At 49.7% G+C, this 19,197-nt stretch overlaps 1 protein-coding gene across 2 annotated transcripts in view; it reads right to left on the bottom strand.

The window, feature by feature from the left end:
• ANKFY1 (ankyrin repeat and FYVE domain containing 1) overlaps window positions 1-19,197 on the bottom strand; it is an 80,437-nt gene that overhangs the window by 4,241 nt on the left and 56,999 nt on the right. Inside the window, exons 12-24 of one of the 2 annotated variants that reach the window (XM_059908818.1) lie at window positions 18,161-18,392; window positions 17,105-17,203; window positions 16,711-16,864; window positions 15,798-15,966; window positions 14,865-14,983; window positions 13,900-14,056; window positions 12,498-12,698; window positions 10,775-10,951; window positions 5,539-5,686; window positions 4,980-5,070; window positions 4,233-4,357; window positions 2,596-2,742; window positions 588-678 (exon numbers count right to left, since the gene is read on the bottom strand). In XM_059908818.1, the coding sequence (XP_059764801.1) occupies window positions 588-678; window positions 2,596-2,742; window positions 4,233-4,357; window positions 4,980-5,070; window positions 5,539-5,686; window positions 10,775-10,951; window positions 12,498-12,698; window positions 13,900-14,056; window positions 14,865-14,983; window positions 15,798-15,966; window positions 16,711-16,864; window positions 17,105-17,203; window positions 18,161-18,392 (1,910 nt within the window). Of the gene's footprint in view, window positions 1-587; window positions 679-1,115; window positions 1,362-2,595; window positions 2,743-4,232; window positions 4,358-4,979; window positions 5,071-5,538; window positions 5,687-10,774; window positions 10,952-12,497; window positions 12,699-13,899; window positions 14,057-14,864; window positions 14,984-15,797; window positions 15,967-16,710; window positions 16,865-17,104; window positions 17,204-18,160; window positions 18,393-19,197 lie in introns of those variants that run through there. The other variant, XM_059908819.1, reaches the window with a different exon arrangement.

The following is a 19,197-nucleotide window of genomic DNA, read 5'->3' on the forward strand; positions in this document are numbered from 1 at the left end:
GAGCAAGCCCACACCTGGCACTCTGAGGTCCGCTCTGCCCCTCGCCGGCCAAATCATACCAACGCATGTATAATTTATAGTCCATGAAAACAAAATTCTAGCCAACAATTAAGTTAAAGTGATCCTGGAGAAGCCTCTTTCTTTAAAGCTCAAGAAAGGCTCAGCAAGAGCCAAAGGAGAGTCTCACTGTAATGGGAACAGCTCCGCAGTTCTCAGGAGAGTGGCCTGCGCTCAGGCTGGGAAGCACACGTCCTGGGAGCGCAGCGGTCAACTCAGCTTCACTGCAAGCAGGAAGCCTGGCTAAGATGACAGGAGGCCTGACAGGCCACCTAGCACTGTGAACCCCAGCATTCAGCAGGAAAGCCACCAGTCTGAGTGCCCGCTGGCCTCCGTATATCACCAGAAGTGTGCAGGGTCCCGTCACCTCATTGCTCCATGTGGTCAAGTTTTGCCCAGGAGAGCACAGGGCCCTGGCAAGTTCGTGGTTTATCACGGGACAAGGCAGCAGCAATGGCATAGCAGAAATCCCCTTATTCCTCTGGCAAGTGATTGGTGGGGGGGGGGGGGGCGGGCGGGGACGGTCTTACCAGTGATGTTTGCGGGTTGTGACTCCAAACTTGGCGGCGCACGCATAGCAGCTGGAGCCGTCACACCACGGAGGCTCCCTGGACAGCATGTCTGCAACGCAGCACAAGACCAGCTGCTGTCGGATACCGGCTGCGCCCAGCCAGACCCGGGGCTCAGAAGCAGCAGGGAAGTGGCCCAGCAAATAAAGCAACACGTCGCAGAGGGACATGAAGGATAAGAAAGCAACATATAGGCACGCTTCCTTTTATTGCGCTTCGTAGATATCGTGCTTTTTACAGATTGAAGGTTTGTGGCGACCCTGCATTGAGCAAGTCTAGCGGTGCCATTTTTCCAACAGCGTTTTCTTCATGCCTCTGTCACACTTTGGTAATTCTCAAAAATGTCAAACTTTTTCGTTATTATTATATTTGTTATGATGACCTGTGATCAGTGACCTTTGATGTTACTATTTTAATTGTTTTGGCATTTTTTAACAATAAAGTATTTTTCAATTGAGGTATATACATTGTTTTTTAGACAGTGCTATTGCATATGCAATAGACTACAGTACAATGTAAACAGAACTTTTATATGCATTGGGAAACCAAAAAAATGTGTGTGGCTTAGTTTATTGCAATATTCACTTTATTGTGGTGGTCGGGAACTGACCGAGGGCTGTCTATATTCTAATTGGGTCAGAGAAAATGTCACACAGGAAAATACGGAGAACCAGCGCTTGCCAGGCAGACTGGGGTAGAAGGAAACGGTCTTAAGGCAGTGAAACAGCACAGTGTCTGTGGGGGAAACACATGCAGTCAGGGATGGTATGGCAGGGAGAGGGCAGACCAACAGCTGGAAAGACTGGCAGGGGCCCAATGGGAAGGGGAACAGGGATGGAGGGATCAGACAGGAGAAATGAAGCAGGCAGAATCCGTCAGGTCTGGTGACTAAACAGAAGTCGGGGTTGAGAGGGAGGCAGGGAGCAGGAAGGAGACGAAGGTGATTCCCAGGTTTCTGGACAGAGTGACTGAGTCTGAGGTGGGACCACTGGCAGGGAAGAGACATCAGAGAGAAGCAGAGCAGCAGAGGAGCTCAGTTTCGCGTCCGTGGAAGCTGTGGGGCATTTATCTTGCAAGTTACCAGTGTAGGTGACAGCAGCAGCCGCTAGTATTTCTCTAACCGCACGCCGGCACTGCTTTGAGTGCTCCGTGCACAGAAGGAGACTGAGCTCACGGGGAGGAATCAATCGTCACCAAGCACCTTCCACATGCCAGCACTGCAGATGGTGTGGGCTCCTGATCTGAGCTCCTAAAAGGTCGACCAAGAGCACGGCAGATAGTAGACTAGATACAGAAACACCGTGCTTCGGCGCTGCTCTGCTACAAACCAGCTCTGTGACCTTGGGCAAGTCACCTACGTCAAGATCGCACAGCTACCAAGTATGTCCGAGCTCGTTTCTCTGCACATACCATGGGGCTAAGAACCCCGTTCCATCTGCACTGTGGGTGATGACAGCACAGTGGCACTTGAGGCATTCTGAGTCTTTCCGCCACCTCAATGGGGACAAGTAAAGACTTGCAATATGACATCATCAAGCGTGACTCTCCTCTCGCCACAAAAGGAACACAGAGGAGGAAGAGTCAGTGGGGCTGAACCAGAAGGCAATTCTGAAGGATGCAGAGAACCGGCATCGGCTGAAGGACAAAGGGTGTGCACACACGCAGTCAGGAGCTGTGGGAAGGGGGAATGCCTGGAGCTGACAGATTGCTGGTAGGATCCAGGGACGTGGGAAACTGACGGGAGCCCCAAAGCGGGACACCCGGTAAACAAACTGCCAAAAGTGACCCTCCCACCCCTGCTCAAAGGCCCTTCATGGCATTCACAAAGTCCTAAACCATACGGTGCCTGGAAAACTGCTGGTTCAGATAGTGAAGCAAGTCATTATGAGATTTCAAGGTCACCAGTATGTCCAGATAATCAATGCTGTCACTGCGCTTGCACTGAAAGAGCAGAAAGTGGGCCACTCACCTAAGAGTCTAAACAGCAGCTGCTTGGTGGCAACCTGGTAGTTGAAGATGTTGACCCCTTGGTTGTTGTTCACCCCCAGGCGAGCACCCGAGCGGACGACGGCACGGCACAAGTTGGCATTCCCTTTCATGTACGCCAGGAGCAGCACTGGGAAACAAAACCACGGGCAGGGCTACTTCCCACAGCCGAGGGCAGGACATGTGATGGCAAAGTCCCCACTGACACACAAGGGCCCCGGGGCTCTCGTGGCAGCTCCGCAGCGGATCTGCAGCATCTTGCAGCCAAGGACCCGGCCACAAGCCAGGGGGTCCAGAGCAGCTCCAGCTCCAGAGACACACTCCTGCCCATTCAGAGTTTTGGCCACAAGAGAACTGAGGAGGGATCACACACTGAAGGGAAAATATACCATTGTTTCAGCTGCCTTCCTCTGGCATAAAACACTGGGGGGTGGGGGACAAAGCTCTTTTCACACAATGTAAATAATTCTAAAGACTCGTGAGGTGTGTACACATGGGAGAAAACAATACATTAGTGCAGTAGACCTGCTCCAGAAAGTTCTTCTACCCCATGGAGCCTCTCTCCTGTGCAGGTGCAGGCCTGGTGGGCACCCGGGCTCTGGCCAGGCCATCCTGCTGGCCCCGCCTACTTGGCATGAAGCACCTGCCCGCCTGCCTGTTCACCGGCTCCTGGGCAATGGTGCTCACTGGAGTAGGCTCTGGGTCCAGCAGCTCACTCCCAGGGCTGACTCCTCTGTCCTCTGAAGCTCAGGCTCACCACTGCTGGCTTAAAAAACATGTTCATGAATCAAGGCCAAGAACTCTTCCCAAGGCCAAGAACTGATGACAAAATATTTGGTCCCATGCTAAGGTTTGGGACACCCTTTGGTGACTGCATTGCTGCCAAAGGCCACGAGGTTCTGTCTGGCATGATGGCAAATGAATGGGAATACAGCAGCAGCAAAGAGCTCAGAGAGCCCTGGGCTGGGAAGAAAGAGATTTGGGTTTCATCTTTGTTTCCTTACTTGAAAAATGGGGACACACTATACGTACTGCTTACCTTATAAGGTTGTTGCGAGTATTCAACAAGAAAACGAATGCAAAAGTCCATCGAAAACACTATGAAAGCTACACAAATTAACATAGTGATTGTGGGTGGCTAGAGCACTACCATGACAGAGGCCTGTTTATTAAACCCCTCAATTAGACATCAGCCCTCATCTGTATGTAACGTGCCGCTTTTTCAAAGCACATAAATACGCACTGTAGCACATTTCCTCCTTCTGAAGCACCTGTGAGGTGGCTATATTTCCTCTCTCTCTTGGGATTTGGAAGCTTGGGTAGGGATCTAGTTGACTGGATACGAGGTAGATGAGGGCAATAAAAACAGGTGGGCAGGCCTGTCTGGACATGGGTATGGCTTTGGAGCACTAGACCCACTTCAGATGTGCCTGTGCCTAAAATCAGACACTGCCAAATTCCAAGTCAGGAATCTGTGACAGGTTCTCACAGAGCCCAGCCCACTGGGCTGAATGTCCTTAAGTAACGGCATGGGTGCCTTGTTTTTCGGCATGGGCTCTTGTTTTTCTAGGAAGCAAGGAACACCAGTGAGACAGGACAGACAAAAACCTTATTACATACCTGTGTTTCCTTCTGCATCTGGTTTATCCAGAGGATACTCAGGCATGCACTCTAAGAAGAGATCAAAGATGGCTGCCGCGTTCTCCTTGCCATATTGTCCCAAAATGTGCAGTGGCGACTGGCCTCTGATAAAACAAGTTGGAAAAGTTAGGGATATATCTGCCACAGCCATCATGCACAAGAGAAATGGGATTTTCAGAACTCTGTGATGCTGGATAAATCTAAAGGACACAATAATCATAAAAGTTTTCCTGGGCTTCCCTGGTGGCGCAGTGGTTAAGAATCCGCCAGCCAATGCAGGGGACACGGGTTTGAGCCCTGGTCCGGGAAGATCCCACATGCTGTGGAGCAACTAAGCCTGTGAGCCACAACTACTGAGCCTGCGCGTCTGGAGCCTGTGCTCCGCAACGGGAGAGGCCGCGACAGTGAGAGGCCCGCGCACCGCGATGAAGAGTGGCCCCCGCTCGCCACAACTGGAGAAAGCCCTCGCACAGAAACTTAAGACCCAACACAGCCAAAGTAAATAAATAAATAAATAAATAAATTTATTTAAAAAACCAAAAAATTTTCCTAAAAAGTATTTTCAGAAAGAAAACTTCCGGGGTACTAAAGGCTGGTCAAGTGCCCTAGTGGACAGTTCTGCAGCATGCCCCTGGGGCTAATACAAGGGGCCCGAGACCACCAGCTCGGAGGGGCAGGCCAGAGGACGCGGAGCTCGGGCCTCTGCTCTGAACCCCACACACTCACCGCAGATTAAAGGCTTCAGCGTCCACGGTGCACTCTGTCAGGAGGACCCGGATGTTGTTGAGCCGGCCATGCATGACAGCGAGATGAAGAGCTGGGGAGGAGACCCTCTTACAGCGCGAGCCCAGAAGCACGGAGAGAAGATCTCGGCTCTTCCTCACCCTCACGAGCCTCCCTCTAAATGGGACTCGGCCAGAGCAGCCACCGTCCGCTCACAGAACCATCCTTTCCACGCTTCACCACCCCCAAGAATGAGTCCTAAACGCAACCTCCTAAGATTCACTTTCTGCCTCTGCCGTTATCCAGAGATGAGACTCAGTGGTTTCACAAGAAGCCATTTAGGCTTCTAGGGTTACCACTCACGTCAGGAGGCCGCTCAGGCCCTGGTCAGGAGCAGGGTGCATGCCCGGCCGAGAGCATTTCCTGGCACAGCCCTGCCCCTGTAAGAGCCAGCCTCCAGGATGGGGAGCAGACCCGGGGGGGGGCAGTGCCCCTCCAACCCCAGAAGGGAGGGACTGCTCGAGGCGCTCAGCACTGCACACGGGCAAGGACTGGAAGTTACCGTTATTTCCGTTCTCATCCACAGCGGCAAAGTCCACTCCATTCTCCAAGAGGACTGAGCAAATGGTGGGCAGGTCCTGCTGGGCAGCAAGATGGAGGGCGGTCTGGCGGTGCTTGGTTAATTCATTCACTTTGGCTCCTGCAAGAAGCTGTTGAAGTTGATTACATGAGCAGCCGTTCTACCACAACCAACCAAGGTCCTGTGTAAGGGACCAAGCCTGCCTATCTTCTGGCATCCACAGAGTCTGCCCTGCCGGCAAAGCTGGGAGCAAACTCCTGGTGAGGCACAGGCCAGCAAAACCTATCCCAAGGGCAAACTGGCAGTTATCAAAATGTTTAAAAAGCCATCCCCTAGGACACAGAAATTCTAAGACTTCAGTATATAAAACTACACAGGACTGCAGTGCACTATATAAGGATGTCCACTGCGTGTAACAGTAAAACCAGACTGCAGGAAAGAGTTAGTTACAGGAATTATAATATATACAAACAATAGAACTGGTAGCCACTAAGATGTTAAAAATGTATGGTTTAACATGAAGGGATATCTATGCTATAGTAAGTTTAAAAAAAAGGCAAGTTAGGCCTCCCGCCTTCTGAGACGGCCCCCACTCTGGGGAGTGTGCTTCTCCCTAAGTATATCCACTGCTTACCCATCAAAAAAAGAAAAAAGAAAAAGAAAAAAATAAAATTTAAATTGAAAAAGGCACGTTAGAAGACAGGAAGATAGTGTGATTCCATTTGGTGAGACAGAGACAGAGAAATGTATAGACACACACACAAACATACACAAACTGTGAAGGTGTTTAAAAGCATACACGCCAAACTCAGGGCAGAGTCAGGAGTGAAAGGGAGTTACTAACTGCTTTATATCCTTACATGCTTCAAGTTTATCCACAATAAAAATGTCCTTTTTTAAATTATTTTTTTTAAAAGAAAGAAAGCAACGCAAAGAATTACAGAATCAAAGGCAGGAAGGTCCTTTAAATATTGTCTTACATATTCATTTAGTATCTGAAGTTCATTCATCATCGACTTTCTAACAAAGTTTCAAAGACAGCTGCTGTTAACAGAACAGAATCTCTACTTTGCAGTCAAAGCCCAATTTGCCTCTCCTGAGGTCTGCGGCCACCCTTGGTTCCTTTGTCTGTGTGTGCAGGCACTCGGCCTCTGGGAAAATCTAGGCAGTGATCAGCTTCTCTGGTTCTGACCCTGACTTCCAAGTCCCAGCCCCCCAAGACCTCTGGGTGCCTGGTCAAATCACTCATAGGTCCAAATAGGACATGTCACAGAGGGGTATTCGTGGCCGTGAGTGCTGTGCTAGGGTCATCGCTAACCCCAAGGCTGGTTCACTGAGAGCAGGGGGAGAGGTTTGGAGAAAGGCACTGTTTCAGTGTGAACAGGTTCCCACATTAAGCTATACCGATTCATAGACAGAGGACTACGTGGCCATTGTTTGGAAGATCACCTGTTTCTAGGGACTCTGATCACCTGCAAGATCAAGCCTTAGTGAGACAGAGGCACAACCCTGAGGAAGGGGCCATGACCCTCAAAACGCCTAGGTTCCCAGCGTGGCAGGCAGACTGACACACACGGGGCGCACCTCCCTATTCACCTCTGCCTCCTCCGCTGCCCCCCACATCCAGCCTGCGCCTGGCATCCGTCAGGCCCACCTCCTCATCACTCTCCACTCCATCCTTCCCTGCGGCTGCCTCCCCTAGGCCTCTTCTCGGCCGACACTGCCCCCACACCCTCACACCCCACCCCCAAGGCAGATGCTCTCTCAGCTCCAACACATGTCAAGTCATAAGGATTTTCCTAAAAAGAATTCTTCAAAAACAAAAATGGCAGGGCACCAAAATGGCAGGGCTGGTCAAGTGCTCCAGTGGTCAGTTCCGATGGGAGGCACCAGCAAGTGCCGGCGTTGTAAGCCAGCCAGGTGACATGGAGCCCTGGTCTTGGCTCTGGACCATGCTCTCAGCTCAAACACTCTACTACTGAAAGGATAAAGGCTGCTCATAGTTCTTGGTTTGAGATATGAGACCCCATGACCTGGTTTCTACCTGCCTCACCAGCCACATCTCCTTCTACTCTCTGCTCAAATTTCAACCAAACTTTGCCACTTGAAACACCACATGCACTTTCCAGTCTCCACATCTTTGCTCAGACCCTTCCCCTGCCTGGGTGGCATTAAGTTGTCCTGGAAAAGACAGGCTTTGGGGTCAAAGAGAAATGGCCAAAATCCCAGCTATACTACTAACTAGTTGATTTTCCTTCCTTCCTTCCTCCCTCCCTCCCTTCCTTCCTTCCTTTGGTCCTTCCTCCCTCCCTCCCTCCTTCCCTTCCTCCTTCCTTCCTTCTTTCTTTCCTCCCTCCTTCCCTTCTTCCTCCCTCCCTTCTTTCTTTCTTATTTATTTATTTATCTATCTATTCATTCATTCATTCATTCATTGCTGCATGTGGGCTTTCTCTAGTTGCAGCAAGTGGGGGCTTCTCATTGCAGTGGCTTCTCTTGTTGCGGAGCACGGGCTCTAGGTGCACAGGCTTCAGTAATTGTAGCAGGCAGGCTTCAGTAGTTGTGGCTCGCGGGCTCTAGAGCACAGGCTCAGTAGTTGTGCCACACGGGCTTAGTTGCTCTGCAGCATGTTGGATCTTCCCGGACCAGGGATCGAACCCATGTCCCCTGCAATGGCTGGCGGATTCTTGACCACTGTGCCACCGGGGAAGTCCACTGATATTCTTGAGGGAAGAAAATTCTTTGAGATTAAATTTTCTCCTTTGTAAAATGTAAAACATTTCCTACATCCCTCTGAGTAGTTTTGAGAAGTAAGATGCAGTAACCTCCCTGACATCAGTACTGGTGATAGTTTTTTAGATCTGACACCAAAAGCAAATGCAACAAAAACAAAAATAAAAAACTGGGACTACAAACTAAAAAGCTTCTGCACAGCAAAGGAAAAACAATCCAATTAAAAATGGGCAAAGGATCTGAATACATATTTTTCCACAGAAGACATACAGATGGCCAACAGGTACATGAAAAGATGCTCAACATTACTAATCATCAGGGAAATGTAAATCAAAACCACAATAAGAGAGACTTCCCTGGTGGTCCAGTGGGTAAGACTCCGAGCTCCCAATGCAGGGGGCCCGGTTCGACCCCTGGTCTGGGAACTAGATCCCGCATGCATGTTGCAACTAAGAAGTACACATGCTGCAACCGAAAAAAAAAAAAAAAGATCCCACATGCCACAAGGAAGATCCCACATGCCGCAACTAAGACCCGACGCAGCCAAAAATAAACAAATAAATAAATAAATAAACATTTTTAAAAAGCCCATGAAATATCACCTCACACCTGTTAGAACGGTTATTATCAGTAACAAGTGTTGGCAAGGACGTGGAGCAAAGGGAAGCCTCATGCATTGTTGGTGGGAATGTAAACTGGTGCAGCCACTAAGGAAAAAAGTATGAAGGTTCCTCAAAAAATTCAAAATAGATCTATCATATGATCTAATAACTCCACTTCTGGGTATTTTTCCCAAAAAACCCCCCACTAATTCAAAAAGATATATGCACCCATGTTTACTTGCAGCATTATTTTCAGCAGCCAAGATATGGAAGCAACCTAAGTATCTGTGACGTAGGGATGGATAAAGAGCTGTGTTATGTATATACAATAAATACTATTCAGCCGTAAAAAGGAATGGAATCTTTTGCAGCAACATGGCTGGACCTTGAGGGCATTATGCTAAGTGAAATAAGTCAGAAAGAGAAAGACAAATACTGTATGACCTCACACATGGAGTTTATAAAACAGACAACAAAAAACCCCCAAGGGGGCTTCCCTGGTGGCGCAGTGGTTGAGAATCCATCCGCCTCCCAATGCAGAGGACACGGGTTCGAGCCCTGGTCTGGGAGGATCCCACATGCCGCGGAGCAACTGGGTCCGTGAGCCACAACTGCTGAGCCTGCGCGTCTGGAGCCTGTGCTCCGCAACAGGAGAGGCCACGATAGTGAGAGGCCCGCGCACCGCGATGAGGAGTTGCCCCCGCTTGCCGCAACTGGAGAGAAGCCCTCCCACAGAAACGAAGACCCAACACAGCCAAAAATAAATAAATAAATAATTAAAAACAAAAAACAAAAAACCCCAAGCTCACAGATTCAGAGAATAGACTAGTGGTTGCCAGAGGCAGGGGTGAGGTCTGGGCAAAATGGGTGAAGGTGGTCAAAAGGCACAAACTTCCAGTTACAAAATAAGTAAGTCATGGGGGTGTGATGCACAGCGTGGTGACTACAGGGAATAAACTGTAGTGTATATTTGAGAGTTGCTAAGAGAGTAAATTTAAAAATCCTCATCATAGGAAAAAAATTTGCTGTAACTACATATGGTGACAGATGTTAACGAGACTCGTGGTGATCATTTTGCAAAATATACAAATACCGAATCAATGTTGTATACCTGAAGCTAACTTAATGTTGTTTGTCAACTATACCTCAAAAAAAGATATAAAAACTCATGAAGGGCTTCCCTGGTGGCGCAGTGGTTGAGAATCGAATCTGCCTGCCAATGCAGGGGACACGGGTTTGAGCCCTGGTCTGGGAAGATCCCACATGCCACGGAGCAACTGGGCCCGTGAGCCACAATTACTGAGCCTGCGCGTCTGGAGCCTGTGCTCCGCAACAAGAGAGGCCGCGGCGGTGAGAGGCCCGCGCACCACGATGAAGAGTGGTCCCCACTTGCCGCAACTAGAGAAAGCCCTCGCACAGGAACGAAGACTCAACACAGTCATAAATAAATAAATAAAAGAACGTGAATTTCTTTAAAAAAAAAAAAAAAAAAACACTCATGAAAAAAAAAGAGTGGGGGGGGGAGGAGGGAGGGGGAGGGGGAGGGAGAGCGCGGGCGCGCTCTCTGGAAAGCACCAGCTGAGCGCCTGACACAGAGCAGGCAGACGACAGAAGTGACCTCCCTCCCCTTGATGCTCCCACCCTGCTGCCGCCACCCACACGCCGCCTTCCCTCGCGGCCTCACTCCAGCATCTGCCCGCCCACCGGGCAGTCAGGACACGCTGCCCACAGACACACCTGCTTTCCTTAGTGTACCGGCTACCTCCCCAAATTCCTGCTGGCCTTTCACAATACCTGGCAAAACACCTGTGATGAGAGAGTGCGCACACACGCTACAACATGCTTTGTCCACACGTTTCATGCGATAATGTCTCAGCGACACTTACCAGATTGCGGACAATAATCTCTGAGCCCGCTTGGACAGCAAGGTGCAAAGGGGTCAACTTGGAAGCATCCTGGACTCTGGAATTCACGTGAGCCTGGACACTGATCAGGAACAGCACGCTTTCGATATCGGAGTTCTGGACCGCCACGTGCAGGAAGTTCCGGCCTTTGTTATCCACCTGAGGCAACGAGTGGGAGCCAAAATATTAGTGGGCTCCCCCCGCAAGAGGGCCTCCTGACCACCTGCGAGCTGCACTGACCACTGGAGAGGCCACGGTGTAGTCCTCCAGTTCCAGAAGCTCCCTCCCAAGAACCAACACTAAATGTCGCCCTACACCCCACGCCCCACCATAGACCCACACTGCGTATTTATGCGTGTGACCACATGTGCGTGCTCAGAAAAACGGAGCTAACCCAAGCTGCCCCGGCATCCTCCTGCAGCAGGAGTGGACTTGAAAGGCCAAGAAAGAGACAACCTGAAGGACAGGGAAAGGAAAGCACTAGAATTCCGGGATGCATGGGGAAAGGCAATGGTGGACATTGGCTTTGGGGGTTTCCTGCTTTGGCTAAAATAAGCATGCAGCATTCTAAAAACCACAGCTGCAATGCCAGCCTGACCCTTGAGCAGCCAAACAAACCTTCAGAAATTTCCAGAAAGTCTCCTCCTTCACTGAGCTACAGGATAATAATACATGTTGGGGGAGGCCGCCAACAGTATGTCATAAACTTGGCACCATTGATGTAAAGCAGACAAAAGCTCACTCACATCAAACCACACAGGACACTACAGCTACCAGAGCTGCCATATCAATGTGAGGGCTCAGGAGGAAGTGAGGGAGACACACATGCTACACACACACCACATTCCGTCTCTCTCACACACACACACACACACACACACACACACACAGCAACATATCTGCCAAGGACTTCGATCAACAGCACCGGTTTCAGGCTAGATGGGGAGGAAATGTGAAATGACTATCTCCATTCATGACCATTTTACCCCATGTGAGCAAGGGTGAGGTCAACACCTACTCGATCAGTCACACTGAGGCAAATGCTGAAGAAAAGGGATGTACGGAAGCCTGAAATACAAAGCAAAAGTCTCCACCCACGTTAGCGCTTTTGTTCAGGTCCCAAGTTTCCAATTTACCTTCATAAATGGCTACTCATAAATCTTGGCGTAAACAGACAAATAAAGTGCTGGATGGAGATTCAAGGGTCTGAGAACTGACTTCGCAAGCCCATCCCAGCCCCCGCCTTACATCAGCTGCCTCTGGCCCCTCCCGCCCAGTGTGACGCTGCGGGTCAGCAGCCCGCCGTCCAGAACAAGGACACCTGAGCCCGCTGAGCTGACGCCGACAGCTCCTCTAAGACCCAACGTGACACCAAACGCTCAAGTTCCGTTTAACCCTTTTAAGACATTCATTACTAGGGCAAGGAAGCCACCCAGCAAAAGCGAAGAACGCCCTCAGTTGTACCAGCACGGAACCCCTGTCACTGGGCCCAGCCTCCGCCAGCTCCCTTCTACACGCGGCACCAGCAGGTGGCTGGCATGCGGGGCACAGCAGGCACGTTCCGTCCAGCACTGACAGGGCATCGGAACGGCCGACGTTTAAGAGAGGGGAGTACAATGTCTGTAACTAGAAGAGCGCTGTTTAGTTGGTGGCACATGTTTAGTGCTTGGGGCGCCGTGGAGAATGTTGGGGGCCGGTCACTCACCTGCTCAGCAGCCCCGGACTCTCGTTTCAGGATGGCCTCGGCCGCCTTGTTGTTCTTGTAGGTCATGGCACAGGCAAAGGGGGTCAGGCCCTGCCTGTCTCGGACATTCAGGTGGATGTCAGGGTGGGAAATCAGCAGCTGAATGATGACGCCGTGTTGGTTGCTGATGGCCACATGGACAGGCGTTCTTCCTTCTGCATCCTGTGGGGACAAGGCACAGATTTCAATGTCCAAGCAAAGATAAAACCCAGGAAAAATATGAAGGGGAGTAACCTGTAAACAGAATTCAGTTCTGAGAATCAATACTGCCACTCTGTATTTGAAATCAACTTTTCAAGAGGCCAAACACAGAGATGACTGACAGCCACTCCCCGTTACCTCCACGCTCCAGTGAGCAGGGGCACAAACACGTTTGGTTTAGAAAAGCTGCGGTATGGGCTTTCCTGGTGGTGAAGTGGTTGGGAATCCACCTGCCAATGCAGGGCACACAGGTTCGAGCCCTGGTCCGGGAAGATCCCACATGCCGCGGAGCAACTAAGCCCGTGTGCTACAACTACTGAGCCTGTGCTCTAGAGCCCGCGAGCCACAACTACTGAGCCCGTGTGCCACAACTACTGAAGCCCACGCACCTAGAGCCCATGCTCTGCAACAAGAGAAGCCACCACGAGAAGCCCGCACGCCGCAACGAAGAGTAGCCCCCGCTCGCCGCAACTAGAGAAAGCCCACGTGCAGCAATGAAGACCCAACGCAGCCAAATATAAATAAATAAAATAAATAAATTTATTTTTTAAAAAAAAAGCTGCAGTCACCCTCACCTCTAAGTTAAACCACTACTTATGTGGCTGCAGGGCCAGATAAATCTTTTCTGGTTTTGGCCGCACCGTGCGGCACGTGGGATCTTAGTTCCCCAACCAGGGATCGAACCCGTCCCCTGTATTAGAAGAACCTTAACTACTGGACTGCCAGGGAAGTCCACTGCACACAAATCTTTACAGGCTAGAACGTTGAGAAGCATCAAGGAACGTAACTCAGGGATGCCCTATTGAGCTACTGGAACATTTTCCTAAACACAGTACTCAGCTTGGGACAGGAACAAATTCTCAATGGAAATCTGTAACTAATGTGGACAGGAGGCAAAGAAAAGTTGATTGAACGAACCTTCCTCACTTTGTAGAAAGGACAAAGGCAAAGAGAAGAAAAGTCTTAACCTGAAATCATTAAAACTACTAGACAGGCTACATGACCCAAGAGACCGTCACTTCGTGTGTCCGTCCCTTAGGCCCAGTCATGGAAAAGCAGAGGCCCGAGACCAGAGACTCTGCAAGGTCCCTGGCCATAAGAGGAGATTTCCCTGATTCTGGGGTTACCATCCATCTCCCTGGAAAAGAGACACTCTCCTTACCTGTGCGTTTACATTGGCACCAAACTCCAGAAGACACTGTATCGTCTCTTCCAGCCCCCAGGAGGCTGCCAAATGCAAGGGGGTCTGCCCATCCCTGGCCTCTTCCTCTCCTTCTCCATTAGCACCAGGTTGTCTGGGACTGTTCACATCGCAGCCACTGAAAGGAAGGGGAAGCAAAAGGAAGGCATGCTTCCACCGAGCCTGAAGGCATGCTAACAGGTGTAAAGCAGCAGCCTTATCCAACCCAACAGAAAGGCTGCCACCACCAGGGACTGCAGTCCTTGGTCCCTGGCCTCAAATACTGGTGTGTGTGTCCTGCTCCCATAGATTTTTTTCTTTTTTTTTTTTTGGCCACGCCACGTATCTTGCAGGATCTTAGTTCCCGACGAGGGATGGAACCCGGGCCCCTGCACTGGAAGCGCAGAGTCCTAACCACTGGACTGCCAGGGAATCCCCTCCCTCCCATAGATTCTTTGGCAATTGCTCCTGGGGGCAACCTGGGTATCAGAACTCTTAAAAACTCCCCCGGGGGATCTGCATGCATTTAAAGTTTGAGAATTACTGCTCTAAAGCTTTCCTGAACAACCTCACCTCCCACACCTCCTGCACTCTGAGGCCGTGGAGGCTGGCACGACTCAGGCAACTCGGTGGAGTCCTGCAGAGGCCATTCGGTCTCCTCCACCCCAGCCTCCTGGTCTCACTGTGTGAACTGGTCTGACGTGACTACAGGGACCTATACGGCTCCCAAAGCAGGAAGCTGGCTTAGCTTTTAGACTCTTTGATCTGGGCACATAAGCCCCTCTCCCTGGCTGACTTCATCTGACAGAACAATGACCCTCTCTAGCCTTCATTACAAAGGTCAAGCTAGCTACAGGCAGGTCAAGACTATAGTTGGAGTAAATGAGAAAAGAGCCAGTTTGCAATAAGCTGAGTAAGATCTGAAGGGATACTCAGGCCTCTCAGACCTGCGAATAAGAAAGCAGGCGATGGACTCGTTGTTTCCATCAATGGCTCTGTGCAGCAGTGTCTGAAGGCACCCACTAGGTCCTGGGCCCCAGCACGTGGCGTCACAGCCATGTCTGACCTGCAGGGAAACACAGGTCACTCACAAGCACTGCCAAGCAAAGGTAAACACGTTTATTACCATCTGTGAGCCCTACACACATCATTAGACCCAGTTTTCAGGCGAGATACAGCTGATAGTTAACTGATATTTAGTTTAATCTGTACCATTCATTAGTTTTACAAACACTGATTAAAATCTGCTCGGTGCAAGTTTTTGCACTAGGTTCTGCGGGAGGGGTTTGAGAAATAAAAGGAAGATATGTTTGATTAGTGCCCTCTAGAGCTGTGTCCTAGAAGGGACAGAAAACACACACAAATGCCTGCATACACACACCCATGAGCCCCCAGTAACACACACCTGTAAACAGCAGGTAATCTCAAGAACAGTTGGGTAAAATCCACAGGTGTAAAATGCCTTTATGTCACATTTCAGGCCCTTCACAAAACTAAAAGAGCTTCTGGGGCTACCTCCACTTTTGGAGCCTGTCTTCTGAATAAGGGGGACAAACCTGAGACTTGAGAACTTATCACTGTGGTGACAGTGAGGACATCCCACAGCCAGTTAAGCCACCTCTGGGGCAGACCCCTGAGGAAATGCCTCGGCTCTCTTGCTTCTTGGTAGTTTTCTTGATAAAGACACCCTACGAAAAGGTGTTGGCCAAGGCTACGTTGAACCGCAAGCTTCTTTAACATGACTTTGGACTGCTTGCCCTTGACCCAATCTGTCACTTGGTAGATCTCATGCTCCTTATGATTGCTATGGAGGCCCCAAATCCACCTCTGACACACAATATCCCCACGTGTAAACGGAGCTGAAGTTGAGCCTGTCTCACCAGAGTGGATGCGATGTCCTCCAGATTATCTGCCAGCGCAAGCCACAGCGGGGGGTTCCCCTTCTCATCTGGCACAGACATGTCAGCTCCTCGGGTGCATATGGCATCCACGACAAGGGGAAGCTGATTTCTGATGGCCAGCTGAAGAGCCGTCTCCCCATCCTGAGTCCTGCTGGGACATGGACACCAAAACCAATGTTTGTATCTGGGGCCAAATGATAAAGGGTGCCCTTCTGGGCATCCTAGAGGCCAGAGTCCACTGTATCCCTTAAACACACTTCACCCACATTCATTAATATTCTTTCAGAGAAAGTTAAGCTGTCCATAGCATCTGTCCCTCCTGTCTTTTTAAAAAATACAGCCAGGCTATCCTATTGCACAGAGAAGATAACTGCCAAACATCCCAGCATGCTGAACTCTTACAGGCATACAGCTGCTTTCAACAGCATCTGAATAAAATGTCACCCCAACTACCCACTTGACAAAACACTTTCACCCACTCAGTCATTCTGGGTCAGCTGACATTGGAGATAAAGATAAATTCCTTTGAAAAAACAAAAATAATAAAAATTTAACTGTGTATTTTCGCCCCTCAAGCCTTTTGATAGCTCATCTGTTGGAATGTTCTTTGTTATAACTGAAATTCCTACTTAAACAATTGATTTTGGACTGTCCTTTTTAATGAGATTTGTGCAATATTGTGCCCTGGTCTCAAAAGGTTCAAATAAGAGCAAAGCACACAATTCTCCTTCTGAGTCTATGATTACATTTAATTACAACACTGTATTGGTACTTTTTCAAAGTCATTGTTTCTCTCCCTTTAACAAGGAACAAAACTCTTCTACAAGCAAGGCTATGAACCATCTCAACTAAACGTGACCTGGTGCTGTGGCGGAGTGCTGTTCCAGCCCACCTGACGTTTATGTCCGCCTGGTGCTCCAGGAGAAAGAGCGCGCTCTTGCTGTCCTGCCGCTGCATGGCCATGTGCAGCAAGGTCTGCCCGTCCGACATGGTGTCGTTGATGCAAGCCCCAGAGCCCAGCAGCTGGGCTGCGATCGTGTGCATGCCTGGGAAAGAGACACGCCCCGATTAACGTGGGCTCAGCTTCTCCCACTTCATCAACCTCTTACTACAACAAACACCCTCTCAACTTTGCAAAGCCAGCAGTTCTCCACTGGATATTACGGGCTGAACCCAAACAGAAAGGCTGTCCTACAACAAATGATTAGCTCCAACCCTTCCACCTCCCTTCCTCTAGCGCCCACCGTCTGGCGTATGTCTGTCTGCAGCCTCTGGCACCACCTTACCAGTCCATAATGCCAGGCCCAGCACAGTTTGGTCTCGGGAATCCTTGAGGCTGAAGTCTGGAATAATTTGCAGGTTGTTGGTGGCATGAAGAGCATTAGCTAAATTTTTTAAAAGGAAAAGAACACTTGATTTCACCATCCCATGGATCACATTTAAAGTATTCAAGAGAATACCAGCTCAATCTCAAACTGACTGACTGATCATTTCTATACAAAGAGAACTGATAAATCTTGTTGTGGGAAGTGGAAGCCAAGACATTTGATATTTTGGAGCAAAGTTTATCAGGAAAAATGAACGGTTTTAAAGGTTAAAATACTGAATCTTCACAAAAGGAAAACAGCGTCCACGATGGAAACACACATTAATTACTTGATTACTGAAAAGAGGATCAAAACAATGCCCTGGTGACATTTCCCTAACACGTAAGTCCTACCATTGCATACCTCCTGTGTGGGCTAAGAAAAAGGCACAGCCTACCTAACACTCCACTTCCTTCCATAAGCTCAGTGCTAAAAGATGCTGGCCTTAACAAGGGCACAGGAAAGAGTAAAACAAATTTCAAGGCAGGAAAGAGAAAAACTGGAAGATGACTTTCTGAGGGAAACGGGCCTCCCTCGTGGTAGGGGCTTCCCTCGGCCCCTCTTTCTGGCTCCTCTCTCATGGTTCACCTGCCAGGGAGGCTCAGAGGTTGGTGAGAGGGCTGACCGGCTCGTGGAAGACCGGCGGCAGCAGAGTTTTCAGAGACAGTGCTCACGCCAAGGCAGAACTCTGCTTGACCTGCACTGAAGTGGCCTGGGACCACACCCCAAAACAACAGAGGAGTAGCCAGAGATTCTAAACCTTAACCCCGCGGGTGAAGTGGGCAGGCCCCATCCTGAAAATGTACACAGGGAAAAACAGTAGCCGGAGCCAGAATATATGCTTATCTGGTTTGACTGCAAAGGATTTTTTGGGTAAGAAAACTCACCAATGGAAGAAACAACAACTCTGTCATTAACTACTCAAAACCACTGTGCAAAGGTCACGGTGATGGGCAGTAATCCCTAACTACCTACCTTTTTGCTCCAGGATGACAGACACCACATCTGGATGATTATAGGCAATCGCCATGTGCAGAGGTGTCTGCAGGCAGACACTGCTGTCCGCTGAGCTGGGCAAGGACGCAGGCTCCTTTGGTGAAGGCAGGGCCTCCTCCGTCTGTAGGTTTGGGTTGGCTCCCTGCTGCAGAAGCTCTGCAGTGAGGTTGGCCAGGCCATGCCGACAGGCCGTGTGCAACGGGGTTTCTCCCTGAACAGAAACGAATAGTCCCAGTCAGAGCACTTCAGGCTAGGAGGCCCCTTCACAAAGGGCCAAAGACAGCCTACGTGCTGCAACTCAGGTCCCCAGTGCCAGGCACAGCCCCTGGCTCATCCTGTCTCCAGCTCCATGAGGTCTGTCCCACTCCTCAGGTCTCCTCTCCTTCCCTTTCTCCTGTGCCATCATCCTTAGTTCCTCCAATGTCCTCCCAAGCACCCTCCAAACACCCTGGGTCCTCATCCTCTGCATTTCCACCCTTCACTTAGTTTTTAAAATTATGTTGCTAATTATAAAAATAATACATTATTATTATTATTATTAAACAACAGACGACCTCCAAGCGTCACTAAAATAAACACTGTAGAAATCAGAAAAGCCTCACATCCACAGCCCCAGAGGTAAGCGGTGCTGTCAGTCGACCGTCATGGCTTTTTAATCCCCTCCAGCACACTGATGCCCTGATTCTTTCACCAGCTTGTATCAACCTCATCTTGAACTCTGATCAAGAAACACCTCTTTCCCCCACTTTTTAAAATTAAAAAAATTTTAATTGGTATTAGAAGTACCTGATTCAATATTCAAAAGGTGCAAGAGTGTACAGCGAAAAGAAGTTTCCCCCCATGCCCTCCCCCCCACCTACCCAATTATCCTCCCCTGAAGGAACCGTTATTACCAGTTTCATGTTTCTCTCCAGTGGCGGAATATTCACACAAAGACATATACACACGTGTATATATGTGTGAATACATATACGTGTACACACGTACACACACACACACACCACTCTGCACCGGCT

Source organism: Balaenoptera ricei, chromosome 20 (genome assembly GCF_028023285.1).
Source record: "Balaenoptera ricei isolate mBalRic1 chromosome 20, mBalRic1.hap2, whole genome shotgun sequence".
Classification (NCBI taxonomy): domain Eukaryota; kingdom Metazoa; phylum Chordata; class Mammalia; order Artiodactyla; family Balaenopteridae; genus Balaenoptera; species Balaenoptera ricei.